The sequence below is a fragment of the Cyrtonyx montezumae genome, unplaced genomic scaffold (assembly GCF_038088225.1).
Source record: "Cyrtonyx montezumae isolate F1298 unplaced genomic scaffold, pur_monq_1.0 scaffold_4, whole genome shotgun sequence".
NCBI lineage: Eukaryota > Metazoa > Chordata > Aves > Galliformes > Odontophoridae > Cyrtonyx > Cyrtonyx montezumae.
Window position 1 is genome coordinate 8,004,260 of NW_027072045.1, and position 20,844 is coordinate 8,025,103.

A 20,844-nucleotide genomic window follows, 5' to 3' on the forward strand; every position below is an offset into this window, starting at 1 on the left:
AAGCAAGAAAATTTAACCAAAAATTAATAAAATAGAAGACTGTGGAACAAGGAAGCATTTTTGATCCTTTTTTGAGGGGTACATTTTCCAAAATCAGTTCAACATTATCATGTGTAAACCAACGGGATCACACTTCATTGCCATTAAATCATTTTGCAGTGCATAATCTCAAAACATTTTCAACTCTGCTCTGTCCTAATCATCATAGAGCTAACTATCATAAATGATAATTTCTTGAACAGCCCAGCAACAGAATATATATTTCCCTCCTTTTACTGTGGGCTTGTTAGAGTTTCTGTTTCTTTTCAACTACATATCTTTCTGTTTGTGCAAAAGAAAATTGATGACAATCAATGCGATTAAGGTCAAATGCCTTTAAGAAAAAAATAGAAAACAAATAAAGAACATCTTCTGTGTTTACTTACAACAATGTGTGCTGGAGATGGAGACCTAGCATCCTTGAGGGCTTGTCTACTCTGAAGGCTCCCTGCCTGAACATCAAGCAGTGGCCATTTCATCTGCAGATACTGGATGGAGGAAACAAAAATGGGAAAAGAAAAATGAGTTCAGAAAGGAAAGGCAAAAAAACAAAAAAACAAAAATAATAGCAAATCCTAGGTAACATGGGCAAAAAGATATAAATTAAAACGTATGCAAAGAACTGAAACAAAAATTAAGACGACTTTGCATGTTTGTGGAGATAAGAAAACCATTTAACAATCCCATACCACCACATCGCAATTCAGGATAAGAAAATACAGCAGAATGCAGAGACAATATTACATTAATGTTATAATCATAGCAAAACTAGAAAAGCCACCCAGAAGCAAAATATCAAAACCACAGTAAAGATGATACAAGGAAGGGGAAGGCGGATTATCAGACTCAGGACACCTATCAGTGGTTTAAAATATGATCTCAGTATTAAAAGGATCATCTGTCAGCCTTCTTTCAATAAATGCAGCATGACAACAGTTCTAACTTCACCCTAAAGGCACAAGTCTGCCCGAAAAGCAATGCTGAGTTCACAGATGTGCTGGCTCTCAGCATGTTTTCTCCCTTCCACCAGCTCTGGGTGTCACTATGGGTTGTTTTCTCCTTGCTCATCACCACCAGGAGACAATTCTTAAGGGACTTGCAGAGTGTAACTTATTCGATTACATGGCCAAACTCAATAATCGCTCCAGCTGATGATGTCCGAGACAGAATATAGCTTGGTGTATTCACTCTCAGTTGCCCTGGCCAGGCACTCACAGATAGCCAGAACATATTTATGTCACAGACGCTGGTCTGAACATAAAGTCAATCTACAGTATAAGAGGGTGGTGATTTAGAAAGGGAAAGAAAAACAAACACAAAAGAAAAAAGACACCCCCTGTTATCAAATATCAGCTAAAACTAAATCTAATTTCTGCCTGAGTTTTACTCTCCGTGTGGTGCTGCACTGTGCCAATGGTTAATATGTGATCTCTAAAAGCCCTATATTGTGATGGAAAAAATGCTTACTGCCACATATTTCAACCCCCTCCCAGACCTGAGAAAAGCAGCTGTGTGCATCGATCTAACCACTATAGAAGATCCTGTTTAGCACTGGACTCTGATTGACCTAACAGATCTATTCCTAGAAAAATATCTAGAGAAATAGTTATGTTTACCCATCGCTTTTTTTTCTTAAGTAATCTTGAAGGAGAACCATGCACAAACAGCCCCTGCCACTCCAACCAACGGAAGCTGTATTTAAATACCAGTAAAGGAAGGAAGGAGATCTGGTTCCATGCTTTCAGCACATCACTATCACATTTGCTCATGTATGCAAAACATTTGCTAGCATGCAAGGCCAGTTTGCTGCAAGACCATAGGCACTGAGGTGACCAAAAGCAGGAGGATGCATTCCCATTTCCCATCGCTTGGCGGGTCTGAGATTTCTGAGCTACTGGAATGCAAATAAACAAACCCATACTCTGGATTTGCGCCCCATACGAGTTCCTCAAGTTCCAAGAAGTCTTGTTTTTTATTCGTCTTCACATTTGGGATTTGTGCAACGTGGGCCAGAATGTTTCAGCAGTTCTTGAAAACGAGAAATAAAACCCAAACAAACCAGAACTAGTCTACTGTAAGCGAGATTTCTAACTCACACCACTTGATTTTAAGCCCCAGATACTTGATCTCTTGTATCAAATCCATGCTCTTCCATATAGGCGACCACGACATAAATTCAAAAGTTGAGATTATGTTTGTGGTTTCAAAGAAATGCTTAAAAGTGCACAGAAATGAATCCAAACCCTAAGATGGCTGAGAGCTTCTAAACTTAAGGGTGGATTTGATAATTTCAGATTTGTGAACAGCATTATTAAACAAGTCGCTTGATACACTTTTTGAAGTCTGTCAGTTGTCTTACATATTTAGTGATCCTAACATTGCCACGTAGAGGCAAACGAATTTCCAGAAAGGAACGAAAGCTCCATAGCAGCTGTCCTGATGGGTCACAGGGCGTAGCAGCTTCCCTAGCTCTTCAGCCAGGGAGTGGAGTATTAAACACTGGTAAAAGGCACTGGGATGTCATTCTAGAGACTGCATTTATTTCTTCTTTCAAGGCAGATGTCCTCACAGGATGTCTGCCTCCTTACATACGACTGTTTAGGAAAGTGAGAAATTACTCCTATCATAGCTAAAGCCCTTACAAGAGCCATCCAGCTTACAGGACATGGCCAGTGAGCCAATGCCCACCTAAACAAAACAACCACTCACATGTTTCCATAACTGTTTGATGGTCTTGAACAACTCTAGAATGCCACAAATCTGACAACTCACAAAGGAGCTCAGGTCAGTGACTGTCCTAAAAGACACATCAAGAAATGCGTGGGCTTCTCTGAGTCTGTCCCTGAGGACAGGCCAAGAAACACTGACAGGGCAGCAGAAGCTAGCTCACATCAGAGCCTATCTTGCCAGCAATTACTGTAGGGGTTATAAAGCCTCCAGGACTGCCAGCTCTGCAGTTTTTACTAGCACTAAGTTCCCATATGGAGAAACAGGGCAAGACAGCATGATGATTCCTGTTCTACCTCCATCTTACAAGAGCCAGGAGAGGCAGTGCAAGAAAAAACTTCAGGAAGAGTTGGCATTACTTTGCTTTTCTGTGCCGTGAACTTTTACAGTTTGGGCTCTCAATGAAGTCTGTTACAAACCCCTCCCAAAGCAGGTCCAGAAACCTTCCAGCAAAGGCTCAAACACAGCTGATGCCAATTCTCTGGGACTCACTGTCTGTGGGCACCCTCAGTGCCCAGCAGGAACAGCCCTAGCCCACAGGGCTCCATTTCACACACACACAGCATCTTTCATTTCCATGAGCAAGGGTATGCAGATCAGTGAAGCAGCTTGCACAACTCCACCGAGCAGCCAGGCCCTGCCACAGGGACATGGGCATTGCACCAGAGCCATCAGTCTTTAGAGGACAGACCCACAGATTCAGCAGTGGGATGGTCACAGCAAGGGCCAGCCTGCTGGCTCTGCAGTGCCAGCCCTGGTGATAAAGTACAAAATATTAGCATTGTTTAAGGTGACGAGCCTGACTCAAGGTCTCCTCATCCAAGAATTGTCATGCCTGTAACACAATATTGATGTGGTGGCTTATAATTCTTACTTTACATAAAAGCTTCATTGTGTGCCAAATTCAATCTCCACAGGCTACCTGAGCCACAGATTTTTACGAGTCTACATTTCAGCACTGCAAGTCTACAATACACATAATTTTCAATTATGTTAGGGCAGAACAGGATCACTGCCTATATAACATTACTGGTTGGAGGAAATGAGACTCAGCCCTACTGCCGAGCGAGCTAACCGAATCCAGATGGTGGGCAGAGCACGGCCGGCCGAGCTGCAGCACGGCTGCCCTCCACAACTCTCTCTTTCTCGAGGAGGCGGATGCTAGCCCCGGCCCCTCCGTGCTGCATGGGATGGGGGGAGCCATGTCACGGTACCCACTGCAGGGCAGGGTGAGGGGAGGGAGGCGTGATGGCTTTTGCAGGTTTACTACTGCTGCACTGTGCTACAATATTCTTATTAAAAAGGAGAAGAAAAAAAAAATCAGGCACTATTACAGCGGAGAGGTAAATCCTTTCCTTCCTCAAGCAACTAAATAGCAGGAAATCCTATTCTCTCGGCCCTAAATGCAGATTTGAGCCAGACAGTTCCTCTGATTTGCAAGGAGTCCACAAAAATTCGAGGCTGACTTTCCCAGCCTCTGACACTGGGCTTGCATTCCTGCACCAGGGGGGAAGGGGAGGCGGGGGAAGTTCCCACTGCCCTGCTCCTGTAAGCGCCGGACACGCGCTTGCTCCTCTCCCATCCTGGGCTCAGCCTGGAAGTCACGAAGTGCCTGCACAAACATCGGACTTTTCAACAAGTTAACTCTAACAAATCTGTGCAAATTATTTTGGAGGAAAGCTGTTGAAATAGGCTCCATTGGCGTGCTTTTAACATTTTTTAAAATAATGTCATCTTGGCGTATTTTATTCCTGCTTAACAATATGATCTGATGGGGACCATTAGCATGTGTGTGTTTAAAAAAAAAAAGAAGTTTTATGGCAAGTCTCAGAGAGCTTAAGCAAAATAATTGTTAAGCTCCAGGCCTCTGCACAAAAATTAAAATACGTATGGGGTGAGCATACTTGAGAGAAACCAAAGCTTTTAAAAGGGCTGTTAAATTGTCAGCACAAAGGAAAACGCAAACGATTTGAATGGCCCAGATTTTTCTTTGTAGAAGGGGAAAAAAAACCACCCCAACCCTTCACTTCTACAAGCAGCATGTCCTCACCTCCCATCAGCAACCAGAAAGTCCTGCAAAGAAGGGACACACCAGCAGCAGTTCTGCACGGGTGTCCCAACCTCCCTCCCATCCCCTTCCCCCCCCTCAAAAAAAAAAAAAAAAGAAGAAACCACTCAAAGAAGTGGTAAAATGAACGTGCTTTCCAGGATTACACAGCAGAGTTGGTCAAAAGAAGCTAAAATCCACTTGTTGGACTGGAGGAGTCCACTGGAAACTCTTACTCAAGGCCAGCATCCCCCAGCTCTGGGGTTCTCACAGTGCAGCCCCAGTAAGAGGGATGGCACAGAGCTCACAGGTGTTTCCTGCACCGGTGTCCGACCTGGAGCTGCTCCCTTGTCACACTATTGTTTTCATCACTGGAATGCCCTATGAGCGATGGCTCAGAGCATATAAATACATAAACGCAATTTGAAAAAAAAAACACTGTTTTTAAACAAGAGGAAAAACTATACAACACTTTCCAGCTCAGGTTTCCTGCAGCTGGAGCTTATTAGCTCCCAGGAACTGAAGCAAGCAGGAGCAGGGCTGCTGGAGGTGGGAACCACATGGTGCAACAGGCCATCTCCTCAGCATTGCAGCACACCTATGACTCCAGTCTGAGCTCTTCATGAATCTCAGCACACCACACCAGGTCGTATTCCTGACCCTAATACTGCTGTTAGACTCTTCTTCATCAATGCTGCAGGAGAGCTTGGAAGTACCTGCCAGGATGTCTACTTTAAAGCTCAGGAGTTTATCCAATACTTAGTAATTCTTCCAGGGGGGCAGCTAGGCAAATTTTAACTAAAGATCCACTAGTAATCCTGAAGACTAAAATGCTAAGGAGAGGGCTGAGATTTATGGGGAAGGCGAAGGCAGCACTTAATTAAACTGTTATTGCTCTCTGCAGACGAGAAGTAGTTGCAAGAGGATACTCAACTTTTTGCCCACAAAGGAAGGTCTGCAGCCTACTGACACCCCCATTGCAATCAGAAGGGAGAGTCTACAGGGATTTAAATGGGATTCAAAAGTAGTTCCCTCAGCTTCTTTATCCTCCAGTCTACTTCCGTCCCTCATGCTTGACTTTGTTTATCACCTTATTTGTGCAAAATGAGAGTAAAACAAACCACCAGAATAAAACAAGCCACTAAATTTGGGCTGCATCTAACGAGGGATGTCCAGCAGGAAGAGGGAAGTGATTGTTCCCCTCTACTCTGCCCCTGTGAGGCCCCATCTGCATCCAGGCCCAGGGCCCCCAGCACAAGAAGGATGTGGAGCTGTTGGAGTGGGTTCAAAGAAGGGCCACAAAGATGATCAAAGAGCTGGAGAACCTCTCATACGAAGAAAGACAGAGCAAGTTGGGTTTGTTCAGCCTAGAGAAGAGAAGGCTCTGGGGAGACATCACTGCAGCCTTGCAGTACTTGAGGGGACCTTATAGACAGCAAGGGGACTGACTTTTCATAAAGTCTAATAGCGGTAGGACAAGGGAGAATGGCTTTTAGTTTAAAGAAGAGGGATTTAGGTTAGATGTTAGAAATTCTTTACTAAGAAGGTGGTGAGGCATTGGAACAGGCTGCTTGGAGAAGCTGTGGATGCCCCATCCCTGGATATGCACAAGGCCAGGTTGGATGGAGCTCTGGGCCCTGATCTGGTGGTTGGCAACCCTGTCCACAGAAGGGGTTAGAATTGAATCATCTGCAATGTCCCTTCCAACCTAAGTCTTTCTATGACTTTGTGAAAATGACAAACTGAAGGAGACAGAAACTTTATATGGGTGTCCTACTTTTTGCAGATCTGCAACGTCTGGGATTTTTTTCATATGAAAAATAATAGGCACCACCCACAACGTTCAACTTCTACAGAATATGTAATGTGCCACGATGAGGCACAGGGGATCTGCTTAAAATGAGAGCAACAAGAGTAACAAAGCTTATTTCAATGAGATCAATCCTTCCCACACAAAAGGTTCCTCTACTTCAAGAAATGAAAGTATGTAATTGCCAAACTTACCACATATTTCCACTTTTTTTTTTTTTTTTTAACTCTACTGTCAGTGAACTTGTCTCCTTCCCTTCCAGGTCATACACAAGGAGTCCCTGAAAAGAGGAGGCTGAGTTGCCCATTTTAAGAAGAATGTAGAGTCCACTATAGCCTGAAAACTTCAGAAATGTTTTAGCAATTAACGAACTTCAGATCATCTCACAGGAGGGACAGAGGAGAGCAGAAATCCTGCAAGCTCACAGTGCCACACGAGAAACAAAAAGACTGAGGATAAGGGCAAAGAGCATACCCACCCTGGGTAGAACAGGCACAAAGGAAGAACTGGGCACCCACGTGAATGATGAACACAGTGATGAAGAGGCAGAGGAGACTGTCCCAGGAGAACACTAAGGGGACCAATTAGAAGGTCCTCTGAAGAATCCTTAAAATTAACACTTAGGAAAGTTTGAGTACATTCAGATAATTATTTGCTCACGATGAAACAGGTGAAAGGATTATTGCCAGTGGTTTTACTGAAATAGCAAAATAAAACTAGTTTGTGACTCTAACAAACACAAGGTTGGTAGACAGTGGAGGATCATTTTGGATTTTGACACTGGGCATGAAGAAGCCAAATGTAAGCTACTGCAGGAATTAATTAATTATTTCCCCACACACACTTACAAGAGGAAGAATGTTCATGTGACACAGAAGCACAGCTCTACTTTCTACAGTTCACATGGTATCTCAGCAAAACAACCAAAGGCAGTGTTTCTTGATCACGGGTAGAGCTTGGGAAAGCACCATTACTCTGTTCACGTCTAATTTGAAAACTTCTGCAGCCCTGACTGCACGAATCAGCAGGATGGCTAGGTTGAGTACTTTTCAGATGCCTACAAAATACTGCTTCAAAACACAGCCACAAATAAATGAATAATTTCAGTCAAGGAACAAGAACACATTTTTTACTTATTTACTTTTAAGACAGAAAATAGATAGATAGATAGATAGATAGATAGATAGATAGATAGATAGATAGATAGATAGATAGATAGATAAGCAAGCAATCCCCACGTCTTCACTATTTGTTTGGTTTTGGGTTTTTTTTCCAGATTTTCTCTGCAACCTGTTCTGTTCCACTCAAGCATTGAATTTCCATTACAGAATGAATAGGACAGTCATGAGATCTCAAAGTCTTTTCTGTAGAAACATCTTGTTTAGAATCAGCAAAGCTAAACCAGTGTCTTAAGACTCTCTGAACAATTTGATGTACAGACCCACATTTAATTTCTCCTCCTGGCAATCTCCCAGTGAGTGAGAGAACAATTGGTAACCAGTGTTTGCATGAAGTCCAAGAATGCATTTTATGGTCTATAAAATATAAATCCTTTCCTTCCCATTAAATACAGACAGTAAAAATATCTGACAGCATGCTAGAGTGAGAGATCATGGCACTGGACTACCTCCATTGTAACAGAAGGGCTGCTCCAGGGGAGCCTTGTCTCCCTTAAAACTTTCCAGCTATGTTAGGATTATAACTACATTTCTAAAGGAGGACTTAAAGCTTTGCATCCATCTGTGTTTGAAAAAGAAAAAAGAAAACATCAAAACAAATAACATGGTGGTCAAGCAGCTTGGTTGTGCTGTAATGTTGCAGAACACATCTGCCCTGTCCTGCTTCCCACTCCTATTCCACTGAGGATATCTACACAGCACAGGATAGGTGGTGTATGGAATGAAAACAGCCCTCCAAAACAGGCCTGCACCTTCCCTCCTTTCCATCACTCACAGATAGGAGCAGGAGATAAACATTTCCTAGCTAGGCTCCTCTAGTATCACTCAACACCAAAGTTATTCCTAGGTGATCAGGATTCAGAATGGCATACGTGAGCATGAAATAAAAGCAGACAGATGGCTATCTTTATGCACTCTTCTATCAGTTCTGTGCTATCTACTGTCCTCATTCCTTACCACTGTTAGAGACTGACAGTCCTCCAGTCTGCTTTCCCAGGGGTTCCTATTATTTCCCAAGTCTAATATGGATTATTATGGCACAAAGAGATGAAGGAAGATGAGGAAGAAGATAGAGGTTGGTCATGGTAGCCATTAGCATAGCAGCAGCATGCTTTGCTGCCACAAGGCTCAGTACAAGGAGATTGTCACATTCTTTCTGTGAGCAGGGACTTAAGCTCAGAAGCCCCAGAAGCAGTGGTTTCATTTGCAGTGCTCAGCGCCAATGGCTATAAGAAGTCAGCAGATATGAACAAGGGCTAGGCTGGAGGAGGACACCCAATGCTGCTTCCCATGAGCCATGGCCTCCTCTAAAGGGGGCATTTCAATGCCAGCAAAGGACTGGCTGCATTGGTTTTTATTCACTCTTTGATCCAAGTTCTTATCTCAGATTCCTCACAGTACCTGCAAACACCACGGGGCACTACACCAAGAGATGTGATGCTCTGGAGAGGTGACATACGATTCTTGCCAGCTCCCGTGGGATGGAGGAATAAAAGCACTACAGAACCAAGCTCATTGCTCGTTACTGTAACATCACCCAATGGGGTTTTCACTGAAAGAGAAATATTTTCTCCCACTGTTGGGTAAGTGAAACTCATGACTTGAATCACTACCACAAAAATTCCTGTTGATGTAGCAATTCTGGGTGAACCGCCAGGAGCCACTCTCTAGTAAACCCAGCAAATTTCATACTGAATTTCCTGTCGCATCTCTTGTGGTTTCTATATGCTACTGGGTCTCCAGTGCAACAAGGGGTTACTACAGAATACATGGCTCCAAGGGTTTCAGGCTGTCGTGAAAACCAAGAACTTGCAAAATTCTCTTTCCCCAGGGTTGGTAACCTTCGTCTGTTTTCTCTCTGTCTCTCTTTTTTTTTTTTTTTTTTTTTTAATTAAAAAGCAACCCCGAAAAGTTAACACAAAAATGTAACCCGAAGACAACCTCAGGAAAAAGTCCCGAAGATAACAACTGAAACCAGCAATATTCTGACCTCCTCAGAGAAGCTGGGAAGGTTGCTGTTGGGTTTATTTTGTTTTTCAGAAGGCCCTGACTAGAAAACTTTCCGCTGCATCATATCCTGGTGCACATTCCTCACCACGATCTTTTAGCTCAGATGTGTGGAGATGTCTTTGAAAGATGTAAAAAAGGTCGAGAGTCCCCTGAGCTAATTGTGCTGGCTGAGAAACAAAAGCTGTAGGCTGGGGTGGGATTCGTGTCAGGCTGACCTCCTGCGAGTCCAGCTACTCCTCCGAAGGCAGCCGCCTTGCGCCTCCGCCAGCGTCCTCCTGCCACTCAAGTATCGGTTTGCTGTAACAAATTACTCCTAACACGGGATTATGGCTCTTTCCAAATCCCTCCTAGAGAGAGGGGAAATGCACATTCCCTCCCAGCACCCAGCACCAGTTGTTTCCCCCATCAGTAACCCTGCTCTGGTTGCTCTTTCAATGGTGGTTGTTCTACAGGGCCAGCAAGAGCCACTCGCACCGTCCTCCTCCCAGTACAAGCTGCATGTCTCAGTGTTCCAGCAGATAAAGGCTCTGCTTTCCCCAGCTCCTCACACAGCTCCTAGCTACCTCCACACCCCCCAAACATCCAGCTGGAGTGTCATCTATCCTTTCTTCTTTCTCATTCACCCCAAATTCCTTTACCACAGAGGGGTTAAAAAAATCCCCTTAGCCTTAGGAAAAACACCATCACCCTCCAAGCATGACCCTTGCTGGAGATGGGGCACACACCACAGCGGTCACCCTCTTTACTTCCCTACACTTCACCTATCCATGAAAAAGATGCCTGGCTTTGCCAGAGGCAAAGCTGGCTCCTGTTTAGTTAGGAAGAATATATTTAGGCAGAAGACTAAATGAATCATTTGAGATCAAAGCAAAAACAAACAACTGAAGTATCCAGTAAAACTGTGCTGTCACCTCTCCTTCCTGGGCAGCCACCCCATGTATTTATTTTCTGGTTTCCTCCAGCACTACCAAAACAATGCAATATGCATTTATGGTATTTAAATGAAGTATTTTTAAAATATTCTTAGTTGACTCATCAGCCACATAAACTCTTCCTCAAAACAAGCAAAATGTTTTGTTCTCAGTTGTGGTTTTTTTTTCTTAAACAAGATATAGAAGATTTTAAAGATATACGGTCCAGAATTTAGATATTTTTTTTTTCAATTTAAAAGGACCATCAATGTACGTAAGTACAATTTCTGCAAAATTCAAATATCTGTGTGGCATACCTTCAGAAAGAAATTCTGAATTTACAAGGAACTGCATGTTATGCATTCAACATAAGCAACTTTAGTTGAATTGGCATATTTTAGTGACAAAGAAATATGAAATGCACTACTGTGAGTTTTAGAGAAGTGTTCTGTTTATGTAAAAGGAAAAATCAAGTCAAAACAGCCATAGTGGTATATCCATTCCCTGAGCAAAAGGGACTGGAAACAAAGTCCAACAGCATAGTGCATTGACACAAAATAAACATTTCAGATTTAATGAATTGAGGGAAAAAAAGGTGGGAAATCCACTCTGCTAAACAGCAAATTGAATCATGTACTGTCCCACTTATCTAGATTATAAAAAGAAAAACAAACAGATATTCTTCTGCATAAATAAAAGCACAATACATAAGACCCTACACCATTCCCCTCGAAGGGTGGGGGAAAATGGGAAAATAATGAAAAATAATTAATGATGTGGAAATACTGAGCGTGAGCAGGTCTGCACGAGGGAGAAGGGCACCAGGCACTGCACAACAGCAGCCAGCCCGGAGGGGCTCTGCTCCCATGCCATATCCTGGAGACTGTGGATGGGTTTTGCTGGAAAGATGAGGGCAGTGCGGCTGCAGCAATCCTACACCAGCACCTCGGCCAAGGCACCGCGGACAGGCGGGCCCAGCACCTAGCAGCACCACGAGCATTTATTGCGCTGCAATGCCACCAACCCGACGTTAAAACAAAGGAGTCAGAGTAGCCCCGAGTGGGTAGATCTGGAAGTGGTCTAAAAATGCTGCTCCTGTTGCTAAATATAGCACAGGCATTTCAGACTGGCTGGCCCACTAGGCAGCTTTCATATTTATTTATTTAAAGGATCGTGGTTTGGGAACACTGAGCGTTTCTTAAGTCTGTTCGTGTATATTATGCTCTCTCTTTCAAGATATGAACATTAAAAAAAAAATTAAAAGAACTCGGCAGGTACCAGAAAAACAATTTCAACTTAAACAGCCAGAAAGCACAGAAGAAAAATGTTTGACATTGTAATGGGAATGAAAACTCCTCTTAGGATGGTCCATCAGGTGCATTCAGAATTAAACACAGAATAGTCATACCACCACTGCCCCAATCTGCACACATCGTCACAGAATCATAGAATGGCCTGGGTTGTAAAGGACCTCAAATATCATTTTCAACTCCCCTGCCATGGACAGGGTTACCAACCACTAGAGCAGGCTGCCCAGAGCCACATCCAGCCTCACTTTGAATGCCTCCAGGGATGGGGCATCCACAGTCTCCCTGGGTAACCTGTTCCAGTGCATCACCACTCTCTGAGTGAAAACCTTCCTCCTAATATCTAATTTAAATCTCCCGTCTTAGTTTAAAACCACTCCTCCTTGTCCTGTCCCTATCAACCTGTGTAAACAAAACATGCTGCAGCACAGAGCTCCCCCGGGATGGGCAGCTCATAGGGAAGTGGGGGGTGCCTGTTCAGAGGAGCCCTGGGCAGCACAGTGCCCCTTCCTCCAACAAAAAAAAAAAAACCAGAAGGACCAAAGGGGGATGCACAGCAGGTTGTCTCCTGAAGTCAGCACAAGGCAGTGTTCCTGGCGCTGCAAGGAGTTGCACAACAGCCTCTCTCTGCAGGGGGGGAAAAGCTTGGGGTGCAGCAAGCCCATGCAGGAGGAGCAGGCAGGAATCCCCAGAAAAGGCTCCAGCAAGATGACAGCCAACCCCTTCCCTGCCCGCCCCCCCAGGAGCCAGCGGGCAGGTGCATGCTCAAAAGGGGCCAGCCTTGGGCACAGGGCAGTGGGTCTGGCTGCATGTCCTAGACCCATAAACATCAAACAAAATATTCAAAAAAATATTCAGGTTTCAGTCTCAGCAGCCAGTTGATAAAAATTGGAGCTAGTTGAGGTTTGTTACTGCTGTCTTTAGAAAAAAACCCTTGATTTTTATTTTTTTCTAAAGCAGCACAGGGGGGTAGAAGGGGCTGCAATCGACAGCTCCACTAGCCAGAGGCACTTTGCGAGGAGGAAAGTAGAACTCAAGATGTGGGCAGGCCTCAGGTTTCAGAGCCTCAGGGCACATCCAAGAGACACCAGCGTATTTACTGAACAGCCAGCAAAGCAAAGGCACCAATCTTACAACATTTTATAATTTTATTGCAGACACTTATATCCCATAAGTTCGCAAGCTTCAGGAGATTGGGAGGAGGGGGTGAGGGGAAGGAGGGGACCACAACGACCTGCGCTGGTCATTTGGTGGGGTTTTGAGAAGTGCTTTTTGGTTTTGAAAACGAGGTGGGATGACTGTATGCAAGGGTAATTATATACGGAGCCATAAGGATCGGTGAGCTCCCTTTCATAGCAATGGCTTATTTATTTATTTTAAAATCACAACACAGCAATTCTGTTCCATTTCCAAGTCAAATTTGTCCTAGGTGAATTACGGAGAGGGAAAAAAAAATAAATCAGGCTCCCAAACAGATTTTTGAGCTTATTAATAGACTGAAGTGTGTCTGCCCAGGACAATACAATGCAGGCAGTGCTTTTGCATGCTGAATAGCTAACCCACTAACCTCAGGAGGGACTTTTCATCTCAACAGACCTGCACACAAAAGGTCATTACAGTGCACCCTGCTTCCACTAAGGAGCTTACCTCTCACATGTAATATCAGGCTTATTAAGCAACATGCAATGATACAATAGCTGCTAATCTACTGAAAATTATTATTCTCTTCCTCTTGTCGCCCCATAAGCAACATGGGATTTGCAACATATTGTGATCAGGATGTTACCTGAAGGGCAAAGTGAACCCACAGTGCCCTGCCCTCCCCCCAACTGGCCTCTCCAGGGGAGGGTTTGCCAGTGGCAGCAATCAGAGACAGTGCAAAAAGACTTCTGGTTTAATCACAATAACGAGATGCGTTTTCTCTGCATACTTATTTATCAAATGAGACGGAATAAGGGGAAAGAGAAGCAGCTGAAAAACCTCAGTGTGCTCATCCAGCACTTCTCCCATCGGTCCAGGAAAAGAATGGCAGCTCCCGACGTGGGCTGTCACTGTGGCACTGGATGTTTTGCCATCACTTCTGAATGATAATTGGCTCAAAAATTAACACGCCTCACCGTCCCTGCAGAAAGAGCCCTGCGGTGTCCCCCAGCGGGGTCATCACCCGCAGAGCTCTGCACATTTCCTCGAGAGGGCACAAATGTCCTGGACTCCCACACACTCCACAGCTTTTTGTTCACTCTGCAGTGTAAAGAATCCAGGTCAGGATTCTTCCAAGAAGCCAGGAGGCCTTGGGTGCCTTCACTGCTTTGTGAATCCTGTCCCTTGCACTGCTGAGTGATTTAAGACCCACAGCGAAGCTCTGCTCAGAAGGTCAAAAAACTGCAAAAATGCAGTGACTAAGGCTTTCTTCTTCTCTATGTAAATTTACAGAAGTCAGAGCCCTATCAGACACAACGCTTTCACTCTCCAAGCAGTTTTAAATCTCCGCTCTCTCATAGTTTATTAAAGCCATTAACTTTTCTCCTAATCAGAGTCTCTTATTTCTTTGTTCTAGGATTAAGAAGAAAATGCCTCTCTGCCCAGGGAATAATGGTATCCTTGGTGCATCTCTCACTCAAATGTGTCTGAAAACAAACTGAGCCCTTCGGTTTTATTTTGCTATAGAGTTTAACACTCACATCAGTAACTCCACGTAGATATGCACCAAAACACACTGCAGACAAACCTATATCCTATCAGTCATACATAATAATGCTTCAGCCTTGTAAATTCAACATGTTATCAGACCAATTCAGACACAAGTGCCAAGCACCCACTGAAGTTCTGCTGGAGCCCAATCAAAAACTCCAGTTCCAATGCCATTATCAACACTGCCAAATTACCAAGCACTTCAGAGCATCCCACACCATCAGCCCAGCACCCCAAGCCCTGCAGAAAGCAGCCAGGCTATGCACCACTGGGCAACATCATATGAAATTCCCTACCTTATTGGCAATGCACTACAATAAGTAAATCAAAGCACCACACACACTCTTTATATATAGAGAACAGAGGCCACCAAAATAGCAGAAGATGGCAATGGAAGAAACAAAGAGTCAGCCAGCCACACACCCACACATATCAGGAGATTTCAAAGACAAGCATGAAGGTAATTAAATCTATATATATAATCTACATGTGTATATATGTATATATAAAATACATTTATTACGTATATAATCTGGCAAATATATAGTATAGATATTATATTTCTATATATTATCTGCCATGGGGAAAGCCATGCTATCCACTGTGTGCTTAGACAGAGAGTGATAAGTGATTATTAACAACACAAGGGGAAATGCAGCTGCTTGCCAACAGACGTTAGCTTAATCATTTTGAGAAGGAAGAAGAAAACAAATGACAAAGTACACGTGAACAGGACTGGGCTGCAAGGGCACCCACATGGCCACGGCTGCCGCCGGGAACATGATGTGATGCAGCATGGGACATCTCACTCCTGGAGCAGCCGCCCTGCTTCTCCATTCTCCCATGGTTTGTGCTGGGAGAATTAAAAAAAAAAAAAAAGAAAGAAAGAAAAAAAAAATAAAGAAATAAGCAGTAACAAAATACAAATGAGAAGCCTGCCCTTCGCTAGGGCCCAGATTAATTGCAGATGCAAACGAAGCCCTGCTGCAGCGTGAGGGCCATTGGCAGGGAGCTGCGTGCTCGCCGATGTTTACTACGGCTCCAGCAATGCAGCACAACCTTCAGTCAAGCTATTAACTTGAACGTTGAACTTCACAGCGCTGGCTGTCTTTCTCAGCCATTCTTTTGATGTTACCTCCAAAGCAAAAGATCAAAGACTTTGAGTGTGGTGAGGGGAAGTCCCAGGCTCTTAGCCTACCAGCCTGTGATATATGTTAAAATCCCGGCCAAAAGAGTGAGCGAAGGGAAAAAGAAAGGAAAAGCCAGTGAGGGAAGCATCCTAGCTGCACAGTAACACAAGAAAGTGGCATCACACCACATCCCTCTGGGTTCAAAACGCCAAAACCAGGGCTTATCCCCTCACAGCACTTTCATTTTTTGGCAGAATCGGGTCACTCCCTAATATTTGCAGGCCTCCATTGCCTCCCTCGCCACGAGGCAGCACCTTGCAGGCTGCCTGGAGACTGCGGACCTGTGCCAGCAGCTCGGCACTAATGAGGAAAGCATCCCTGGGCAGCGAGAAGCTCAAGCCTGCAGGACGGGGAGATGGTACCAGAGCAGGGCTCCCTTAGGGAGACGTTGAATTGCCCTGTCTGCCCGGCCATCCTGCATGAGTCACAGAAAAACAAACCCTCCCTGCTTGTAAAACACGGGCAATATCGCCTGCTCTTCCTGGTGGGGCCCAGCGGGGTAAATGCAGGGTGGCTGTCCACGGGACCCAAGTCCACCCGTGAGCCTTGCTCCTCTATACCACACCTGGGCTGAGGAGCCCACGGCTGCATCACACCTCCTCAAGGTTACCGCATAACACTGACCAAGGAACAGCTCTTTTCCTCCCTAAGCCTTTTCTTTCAGTTTTTAATTTTAGCCATGCGTCAGTAAGGGGGTGATTTTTTCTATTTTAATTTCTTTTTCCCCTCAGATGCTGTCCTACCGTTGTCCCCTTCCCAAGCCTTTTTCTGGGTTTATTTATATTCCCATAATACACAACAGTGCTCCAGATTTAGACGGTGACACTTGGTTGACACGGTCAAAAGTGGATCCAGCGCAGCATGTCTGCCAAACCATGTCCCTCATCCATCAGCTGAAGTCCTTTTACTGCAGGGTCAACAAAAGAATCACGGACTGTTTTTCATTCCTCTGTACCAATGTTCCTCCTAACTCTAGAAACCAAAACTCTCTTATGCTTGTCAACTCCTCCTCTTTCCCACCCCCGTGAATTCAGCTCTTGGCATTCACCAGCACAGAAAGCTCTGGGATTCAAAACAGAAATTCTTCAAAACAGAATTTGTGGCATTAAGCAGTAAGTAGGATATTCTGATTTTATTGTACTTTACTTACTCCTACTTAGCTCTAATCCTCACTCCCCAGACAGGCTCACTCTCACTCTCAGCGAAGTCGATAGGAATTTGGCTATTGACTTCAATGGAAGTGGGATCCAATCCCCGCATCTGTTGCACAGGGCAAGCAATATAAAGAGGAAATATGAGGGGAGTGGGTAGAAATAATAACAATAAAGAAATAACAACTCTGAATTGTGAAATAAGTGAGCTTGGATTAGGATTCTAAATAGTATGTGTTCAGGGGAGCTCTGAATGTGCAAATCTCAGGTAATGGCACAAATAGCACTAATTACAAGGTGAATTCCTTCTTTCTTAAAAAGACAATTCAAACACAGAGCAAAAAAAAAAAAAGACAACAAATATCCCTCCAGCTGTGGCTTGCATAGAAGGATCAGTCAACCACTCAGAAAAGCTCCTCCCTGGTGAGGACCCTTTTGCTGTTCCCCCAGCCTGCTTCTGCTAGGGGTTTGGGCAAGGGCAAGTAGCATGGGCAGACATGCGAGGAGGAGGAGGGAGGATCCTGGGTGCAGAAGACGGAGCCGATGAAGGAGTGTAAGAAGTCAAGTGCTTACTGCTGCTCCACAACACGAGAAGGATCCAAGATAAACAAGACCTAGATCTGGAACGTGATCCTGCCCTGCGTCACAGCCCTGTGATAATGCACCAGGAGTCAGGATTTCTTGGCACCAATCATGCTATCAGCTATAAACAAGGCAGTATGCTAGAGCCACAAGGAACGCTATGGGAGATGGGAAGGGAAGGAGGAAAAACGTGGGATTATCTGTGTATCAGCCTAAACGCTATATAAAAGGAGTATGCAAAGAAACAGCTGCCAAAACTGAGCTGTGGAAGAAGAAAATGAGACATAGAAACAAGTTTTATATGCATCCTACCTGCCACTCAAGAATTAGGCATCTTCACAGAACAGATTCTCCTTGGCATAAATGGAGATCATTGTGATGGCTTACAAGAGGACATCACCAAGATTCAAATTCTACTCCTTAATTATCCCTAATACCAGCAAGAATTTGTAAGTCCTCTTAAAAAAAAGCATTATAAAGAAATCAACAAATAGCAATCTAGCTGGCTCTTCAGAATTCCTGAAGTTTGTTTGCACTCCGTGTAGCTACTTTCCCTTTCTATTTATAGTCCATTTCAAACTGTGGTTCTTAGGACACTACTTGCACCATGGCCAACGTGCCAGAAAAATCACATCACTTAGAAAAAGCCAGAGACCAATGAAACTGGGAGAAAAAGAAGGCAGAAGTCATTAAAAAATAAAAATAATCCACTATAATAAATGTATATTCCGAAAGGAGTTATCATGGTGCTTGTAGTCTCCAATTCATCTGCTCCAGGACAGCAGTAGATCTGTGTCTGAGCAGGGATGGCAGTCCCTAGAAGTTATTGACTGAACACATGGCAGGAGAAGTTGTAAAGCTGCACAGCAAGCAGCTTTCAAATCCATTAGATCTACAAACAGAAATCAATGCAACTTTCCTCCAACTGACAAATCAAGTTGAGTAGTTCCTGACCCAACTTCTTCTCCCTCTAGCTTGCCTTTTCAAAAATGACCAAAACACCGGGTACTAGCACTGATGGAAAACCCAGGCCAGAAGAGATCTGATGGGAATGGGAGGAGGTGTCACATACCACTTGCTCTAAACCACTGTAAGAAGTCACCTCCTGCAACACACAGATTCTCACAGAATTAAATCCCTTTATAATCCCATTTAGCAGAAACAAGGTAGAGCAGTATGCTGGTGCTTAAGCTATTATCATCTTTAAGAAAGTATGTTTTGTTAAAAAAAAAAAAAAACTTCTCTTGAAAAGAAATTTAAATGGAATAAATTTTAACCCCAATTCAAACTTCTTCATAAAGCCATTTTTGTTTGCTTAGCTGTTTTAAGGAAGCCACAGAGAGTAAACCCTTAAATATTTTCAGTCTTCCCAGATGTTGTTATTTTTATAGCAGCTTGTATACATGCTAATCTAGTCTAAATGTACAAATAAACGTGCTGATCTAGTTTTAAAACAACAATCAAGTAAGATTTAGAAGCTTTTTCTGCAGGAGAAATACAAACTAAATAACATGTATACTGCTTCCCAAATTAAGAGCTGCTAATTGTGTTTACAACTTCTTTCCCAATGGGAAATGCTATCTGCGGTCCACCAGTCCACCTTCCCCTCTTCCCTGCAGCAAATGACCTACCAACTAAGTACCAGCTTTATGCTCAAGTTGGTCAACTGGGTTTTTGCTTAACCCACAGGCATTTTTCCTATTTCAAAGTTTCTATTAACTCCCTACTGATGTACCCTAAAAGAAGTTTTAAGGGCTTGGAAGCACATAAATAAAATAGACTTTGCTGGACCAGCGCAGCCAAATGAAAGCCTTTCACCTGCAGTGGTAGTGATAAAAATTTTAGATGCAGCACATACATGGCCCCTCCATAGATTTGAGATAGCTGCGATTTCCAGCCATTCAGCAATCTCGTGGCCACTGAGCTGCTTCGGCTGCACCGAGACAAGCATCAGGACAGGACCTGGGGTTCGAGCTGGTTGTTTGGGGAGTTGGTTTACCGCTTTTTCTTTTGGCTGCAGCAAAGCCCTCTTTAGCTGGGAGGCTGAAAGGAGCTGCTAGGCTGTATAGTGATGATAAGAAACCTGGAAGAGGAGAGGGAGATGGCAAGGAAGAAAATGCGGGAGGAGGGAGTGTGACTTGATGTGAAACCCTGAAGCAGAAAAATAAAGGTTTGCTTCAAAGCTAACGCTGTGTACTAAACCTCCCGCCCCTGTTTGCTCTGCAAGGTGCACACACAACTTCAGACACGCAGCGCCCACAAGGTGCAAGCTCTCTGAAGAGTGACCAGATAGTTTGCTGCTCTACTGACAAAGTTCACGCCACTAAAAAATGGATGAGCACAAAACTGACCCATCTTCCATGGTGTCATATCAGCAAATCCAGACAGAGCTGGTTCTTCATCCCTTCCCAGCACTCTACACCACTAAGTTGAAGTTAACAGAATCAGACAAAAAAAAAATCCTAAACAGAAATATTTTTTCTGTTCCAAATTGTTTTCAATACCTGAATGAACCTCTCATTGTAAGGAAGTGTCTAGAAGCACATTCTGTTTAAAATCCTAAGGTTCAGACCATGGCCTTGTTGAATCAGAAAGCAATTAACTCCATCTCAACTCATCTGGCATCACTGTAGTCAATTGTACTCTCTAAGGTGGCCTTCTGCTGCAGCCACCTCATCAAATGTCAAGCTGAGTACTCTTTGGCCTGCAGGCTGAATCACAATAAATTAAGCACTGCCCAACTGCATGAGCTAGCTGAATGCATGTGTCCATTTAAGATATGCTCGTGTTAAGATACAGTATATTAGCATCTTCAAGACCCTCATTAGTACAGCAGCCTCACTGCATGCTAGCCAAACCCTGCTCTTTGCTTCACTGTGGGTCCCCATCAGTAAACCTCCTTCATTCTTGATCAGTAATTCCAAATAGTCTTATATCTTATCAGTATTGAGATTGTTTTTCAGGCTCTCTCACTGCATTTAGAGAGGCCTTCTTGTCTTCCAGAGTACCACCACTCCTCACCCCATACCCTGTGCAAAACAGGTCTGAACCTGGGCAGGATGAGCAGCCCTGCAAAGGTGATGATGCCAACCAGCAGATCAGCAGACAAGCTCACCATAACCATGAGAAGCATGGAGGGAAAAGCTAGCAGAGGCATTATGCATCTTCCTCACACAGGAAAATGTTTTCTTTTCTGAGAGA

At 44.0% G+C, this 20,844-nt stretch overlaps 1 protein-coding gene across 16 annotated transcripts in view; it reads right to left on the reverse strand.

The window, feature by feature from the left end:
- The window catches only part of TCF7L2 (transcription factor 7 like 2), a 168,977-nt gene that overhangs the window by 108,143 nt on the left and 39,990 nt on the right, over window positions 1-20,844 (reverse strand). For all 16 annotated transcript variants that reach the window (XM_065746629.1, XM_065746627.1, XM_065746632.1 and 13 more), the window contains exon 4: window positions 426-527. In XM_065746629.1, the coding sequence (XP_065602701.1) occupies window positions 426-527 (102 nt within the window). The remainder of the gene's footprint in view (window positions 1-425; window positions 528-20,844) is intronic.